The 6,427-nt window shown below is 38.2% G+C and overlaps 1 protein-coding gene across 12 annotated transcripts in view; it reads right to left on the bottom strand.

Annotated features, from left to right (window-relative positions):
* Nucleotides 1-1,724: 1,724 nt before the first annotated feature.
* The window catches only part of rap1gapb (RAP1 GTPase activating protein b), a 160,372-nt gene continuing 155,669 nt past the window's right edge, over nt 1,725-6,427 (bottom strand). For 9 of the 12 annotated variants that reach the window (XR_007035494.1, XR_007035491.1, XR_007035493.1 and 6 more), the window contains 6 exons: nt 5,036-5,152; nt 4,796-4,925; nt 4,266-4,359; nt 3,762-3,871; nt 3,023-3,070; nt 1,725-2,147 (listed from right to left, as the gene is read on the bottom strand). Coding sequence is in view for 2 of the 12 variants with exons in the window: in XM_047348161.1 (XP_047204117.1) it covers nt 3,765-3,871; nt 4,266-4,359; nt 4,796-4,925; nt 5,036-5,152 (448 nt within the window). In the remaining 10 variants the exon portion in view is untranslated. The remainder of the gene's footprint in view (nt 2,148-3,022; nt 3,071-3,761; nt 3,872-4,265; nt 4,360-4,795; nt 4,926-5,035; nt 5,153-6,427) is intronic. The other 3 variants (XR_007035488.1, XM_047348161.1, XM_047348162.1) reach the window with 3 other exon arrangements.

Below are 6,427 nucleotides of genomic sequence, written 5' to 3'. Positions count from 1 at the left end.
CTCTCCCTTCATTTTTAATAAACCAATTTCTATTTAGTTTTACATTCATCTGGCAACACGGTGCCTGTAAATATGACCCTCCCTCTAAGCAGCTCCTGTGACAATTTAAAAGGCAATTTTAAGACAGGTCACAGTGTGATCGATTCTCAACAAACCAAGGCTTTTCAAAAAGGTCAGTATTTTTAAAATAACGGTAAATGTAGTGCTTATAGGTCAGTTATTTCTATATACAGTATTACACTTTACAAATCAAAACGGAAACTCTGACATTTGGCTCCCTATTGGCCATGTGCGCTGCATCTAGAGATGTTGGCTGGTTTAGGATAAGACACAGATCACAAGGACAACCCCTCTATGTAAAGCATTGTGTTGGTGTGCAGAGTAGAAAGAGGGTTTTGGCAAGCAAAGTTTCACCATGCACAGTACTGTTGAATACACACTTGTACACAGACATCAACAGGTGGTGTGTAACAAAGAGCATCGGAACAGTCCTAACATGTGGATCGAAAAGGATCTTTACTTTTCTCTTACAATTTCGCCGTAGGTCTAACTTTATGGTGTATAAAACGAGGGCAAGGACGTTTACAGAGCCATTAGCAACAGCGTCAACCTCCTGCAGAAAACAAATATGCCAACATCTTTGTACAGCACAACAAATATCCACAGCAGAGAACCTCCAAAACAAATATCATGAAAACAGAACTTGGGCTGACATAAAGCCACACTCACTTGGTACATCAACGTTACACTTATGTACATTGTCACAGTGGGATGTGAATTAGACATTGAAAAAACATACAGTGTCCCTCTTAAACATTTTTCTGCCTGTTAATATACAACAAAGATAACCTGGGTAAATATATAAAGCAATTCTTAAATTATGATTTAATTTTAGGGGAAAAAGCTATCCAAACCAGCTGCCATTTTGTTAAATCACAATTTAACAGTGATTGTCCCATTTTTGATTCAGGTTTACCAGCCACACCTAGACCCAATTACTCCCATAAAATAACCTGAATAAAAACATACTGACAACATTAAGTAGGCCTAAAGGTCTCAAAAAGTAACACATCATTCCCCAATATAAAAATAATTCAAGAACAGATGAGACACCAAGTTATTAACATCTATGCCAGGAAAGGGCTACAAAGCCATTTCTAAGGCTTTGGGATTTCAGCAAACCAAAGTGAGAACCATTATTCACAAATGGAGAAAACATGGAACAGAGTGATGAAAGTAGAGTACTTAGGCTCTGCAGCAGGACAGTGATGATAAGCACACAATTCCCTTTCTGAATGGCATATAGAAACAACTATCCAGATTCTGGAGTGACCTAGTCAGAGTCTGAACTTAAACAGGCCGCTTATGTTCAAAAACCCTACAAAGGCCGAAATTCCACCACAGTGCCATAAAAGACTCAAAGCCAGCTGTTGCAAATGCTTGATGGCAATTTGTTGCTGCAAGCATTTTTTTTTTTTTACATAGGACCAAGTTAGTTTAAATAAGATTTTATTGAATTTTATCCTTCAGTAACTGAAATTATTTTAAAACTACAACTTGCATCTAACCAGGTTACCTTTGTTTGATATGATGTATCTTCAATAATCTAAAGATGTGTGACAAAAAAACAGGAGAAATCTGTAAAGAAGAAACTATTATACAGCACTGTAGTTTGTGCAATTCTTCACTAGCTAGACAAAAACAATCAGTTGAATCATTGTGAGTTTTGTTATACTATGTTCTTATTGACAAAAGAAAAATCCCAGTTCAAATGTAGATCATTTAAAGAAGAGCCACAGTGTCTCAGTTTGTTTACAGTAACAATCAATGCTTACTGGCCTGAAGAATGAGCAGGTGAGCAGATTTACTGTGTTAAACCAGCTGCCAGATGACTGTCAGTTTCGATGGTGCTGCCTTAACTTGAACACAAGGTTTTCCACATGGAGGACAGAATGAGGGCGAGAGGTCAATACATGTCCGGAGAGCTGGATGTCTGTCGTGGCAAACAGACGATGTTTGTTGAACATTCAAGGGAGGATCTGTCAGTCTCTTGGTCAGGCCCAACTGTTTCTTCTCTGCATCAGTCTTTTACTTCACTTGCCCTCCTTGAGTTGTCTTTATTTCTCCTTGTATATTTAATGACATCGCTAAGAGAAGGGGTACAGGTGTTAGGAAGAGATAAAATAAATGAGACAATTAATGACATCAATAAAGTAACACAATAATGGCCAGATAGATAGATAGATAGATAGATAGATAGATAGATAGATAGATAGATAGATAGATAGATAGATAGATAGATAGATTTGTTAAGCCACCTTACTCTGACTTCTGAATAATTAAGCTATATGAAGGATGCTAAGCTTAAATGATGAAACCAACAAATAAGAGAAATTAGCAAAAACATCTTAAATCGCAGGCTGCACGATTGTGCAGTTGGTGGCACTGTTGCCTTGCAGCAAGAAGGTTCCTAGGTCCGACTGACGGCCGGGGGTCTTTCTACATGGAGTTTGCATGTTCTCTCCGTGCATGCATGGGTTCTCTGTGGGTACTCTGGCTTCCTCCCACAGTCCAAAAACATGACTTAATTGGTCTCTCTAAATTGCCTTTAGGTGTGAATGAGTGTGTGCATGGTTTTTTGTCCTGTGTGTCTCTGTGATGGACTGGCAACCTGGCCAGGGTGTACCCTGCCTCTTGTGTGTAGAGGAGGGTGTAGACCGCTGGAGATAGGCTCCAGCCCTCTTGTGGCCCACTTTGGAAGAAGCGGTATAGAAAATGACTGACTGACTTATTTCGTTATTATTTGAGCACACACTGCACAATATACTCTCTAAGTGGAATATGAGAACTGAATAGAAATTATTGAAACAACAGCCAGAATCCAAAAAAAAAAAAAAAAACTTGACAAGACTTTCAAAAAAGCCCAGGCAGCCAGATTTGAACATCTGTCTCTTTAGAAATAAATGTTAAAGTTATTGCACAGTACTGTAAATTAGCCAGAGATTATGTCAACTTGTCTAACCTGAAAATGGATGCCAGTGTGGTGATCAGACCAGAGCAGCTAACAGTTCTGCAAGTCAACACAAAATGTAGCAAAGTTAAAACCAAAAAACACAACAAACAGGGGGAGCTAACCAAGTTACCAAATGCAAGTCATTGTTTTTTATTAAGCAGCCTTGACTTTGTTTTTTAGCCATGTGAGCTGTGGAGCTACACGGGTTTCATTCTGCCACATCACAGCCAGACTTCTAATAATTGCTTAACCTGTTTGATTTAAGTGGAAATCAACAAATTATGTAGAGATATCCATTCTAACTTCCACTTGCTAACCCTTATTGTTTCCTCAAAGAACATTAACAGTGCAAGACCCACCTTCTGGTGTGGAATATCTTTCATGTGGATGAATAGTCGAGAGGTTTGGTAGTTCACATGGAACTGTCATCTCTTTAAGCTGTAATATATTGTACTTAACAAAATACTTGCCAAAGACATGTCCACTTATACTGAAACAATTTGAGGGTGAGAATGTGAATATAGTAAACAGAATATAAGCTTAACATTTGTGATTTTATCTGTAAGTTGCTGCAGGATTGCTATGGTCCTCCCAAAGACCTTCTATTTTAGAGCTTAAAACTGGGAATATAGGATGTTTCTAATGAAGATGATGACTTAAAGAATGAATGAGTGGGCACATTTATCCTGTTGAAGGGTGAAGCCATTATAGTGGTATTTAACGACCGTTGTTCAGTCCTTTCTCTCACCGATTAGAGCCTCTGCTCCTGCTGGGGGCGCTCTGTCTTGGTCTGACTGTCCGTCCCTTTTGACTCTGATGTCTTCACTACGTCCATCTGCTGCTGAAGACGAGAAGCTACTGGGAGGAAGGGGACAGATGTGTGGCTGTCATGAATAATAAACTCAAGTGTACAATGCTGCCAGCTGTTCAAGCTGGGAACAAAAAGAGATTTGTGAAAAATCAAAAGATTGATGGGACAGAGTTAAGCATTAAAAGAGGTATTGTGGAATCATGAATATCTTTGTACTGCTAAATATTTGAAACAAAGTAAACTTTCTTCATCTAAACAGTTTGCTAAAATGCATCAGATGAGGTGAATTGCAGTACTGATGATTTATCCAGGAAGCAGAAAGTGTCCTACTTTCATCTGCCCAATGATGATTTTCCCAGATACATGAAACAGTCAGCCAGGTTCTCACACCTCCAGGCTATCACTGGCCTAGTAATGTAAGCCATCATCTCCCAAGCTCACCTGAAAAACCGCCTTGGCTGCACGAGCTGTCCTCTGCCGCAGAACCATAAACAAATGAGTCTTTTTTAACTGGGGTAACACATGACACGCTTTCCTGTGAAAACATTCACAATTAGGTTGTAATACTTCATTTTAATTTTAATCAACAATACATTGACAGGTAGCTTAAACCCTACTACAGATGAACTCCAGGCTAATATTTGTTTTACTTTTAAACCTTTTTAAATGCAAATGGACCTAAACAGAAGACAAAAATAAACACATTAATATGTATGACTGTGCAGTATGACTTGTCATTATCGGGATGTGATGGAGTCCATTGAGCCTTTTCATGCCCTTTGTTTTTACTGTGTAGATAACAGGTGCAGATTTAAATTTTAGTTATTATATTTTCCTCCACAGGAAATATTAAAAGTTAATGGAAGCACTATAATTAGAGGGGGGAATTTAAGCCTCTTTGTTTTGCTGAAGTGACTTTAATAATTTATGCATTTCATAATGTGTTTTTTAGTCTGCCTGCGTATACCCACCAGTCCAGTTTCATATTCTTCCTCGGCCTCGTGCTCCTCCACAACGCTGGTGAAACTGCTGGCATTGGAGGAGGAGCGAGACAGGTCCTGAGCCTCGGGGATGGAAGGCGCCCTGCAACACATCGCCAGACTACACATCTGGGTTACTTTGATCATATCAACACCTGTCTCTTTTCACATATTTCTCATACAACATATAATCCTTCGATGTGTAACTACAGAACTAAAGAAGATGGTAACCTGTTCTTTGTAGCTGCAAACTCTGGAGAACTGTGGGCGGAGGAGTTGCCTGATCTGTTTTCTTGTGACAAGTGGCTGCAGTCTGGTGTTTTTTGCGTGTTGGGAGAGACCTCTCGGCTGATGCACAGAGAGGGAAAGCAGGAGGTGAAAACGGATTTTATTTGTTTAGGTTTTCCAAGTTATTAAAAATATAGTCATCTTGTAAAATCAGGGTTTAAAGACCAATCACTAATAAAAATCAACAGATAAGCAGCTAGATTAAACTTTATTTAATCACAAAATGTAGCCTTTTTCAGATTAGCAAACACAGAGCAGACTGACAAAAACTAATACATTGCCTTGCAAAAAAATTATACCCCTCGAACCTTTTCACATTTTGTCGACCTAAAACCACAAACCTCCATGTATTTTATGGAGATCTCTAGGTGATAAACCAACGCAAAATGAAATGGAAGGAAAATAATACATGATTACCAAATCCTTAAAATAAAAGTACTGATCTGTGCCAGAGGTGTGCCTCTGTATTTAGCTCCTGTTACTCCCCCCCCCCCCCCCCCCCCCCAAAGACATATTCAAAGCTATCAATTACCCTCAGAGATCACCTATCTAGTACAGAGTCTGTGTATAATTTATTCTCGGTGCAAATGCAAAGGATTTTAAAAGGCCTCAGAGGTTTGTTAGAAAATATTAGTGAGCAAATATTATGAAGACCAAGGAAGCCAAAAGACACATCAGGTCTAAAGCAATGCTGTCAAGTTACAAAACAATGCCCCAGGTTTTGAACACAACGAGTAGAGTATGGAGCAACTGTAAACCTACATAGACATGACCATTCACCTAAACTCTCATAGCCATTTCTGCCGTTGGTCCAGTGAAACTAAATTTGTTCATAGCCACAAAAGCCACATAAAACAAATTAGCTTATTTTAAAAATATCTACCACAGGAAATTCATTTAGCCTTTTAAATTAAAGGGCAACAATTCTATTTATGTTTTAAAATAAAGAAAATCATCAAACATTAACCTAAAACATATGAATAAAATTTCTTCAAAGGAACATTACATTTTTTTCACAGAATGTTATGTCAAAAAAGTAAGTATTTCACAACCAAAAAAAAAAAACCTAAACTTTTACTTCATAAAAATAGAATATTCCTTACACTATTAGTGTCATTCTTTGTGGAAATGCTATGCATATATTGCATGAAACCTCCTAGGGACATTAGCTAAAGCTAGCATGTGGGCTGGGTGGCATTTTTTTAAGAATATGCTTTCAAGAGAAGAAAATAAACTACAGTCACATGTAACACTTATTTATCTATTTGTGTATTTTATTTGTCAGTCAGTCAGTCATTTTCTACCGCTTATTCCATAGTGGGTCACGGGGGAGCT

This window comes from Girardinichthys multiradiatus, chromosome 20, assembly GCF_021462225.1.
Source record: "Girardinichthys multiradiatus isolate DD_20200921_A chromosome 20, DD_fGirMul_XY1, whole genome shotgun sequence".
Classification (NCBI taxonomy): Eukaryota; Metazoa; Chordata; class Actinopteri; order Cyprinodontiformes; family Goodeidae; genus Girardinichthys; species Girardinichthys multiradiatus.
Note: the sequence above shows the minus strand (reverse complement) of the source record. Positions and strands in the feature narration are given on the sequence as shown.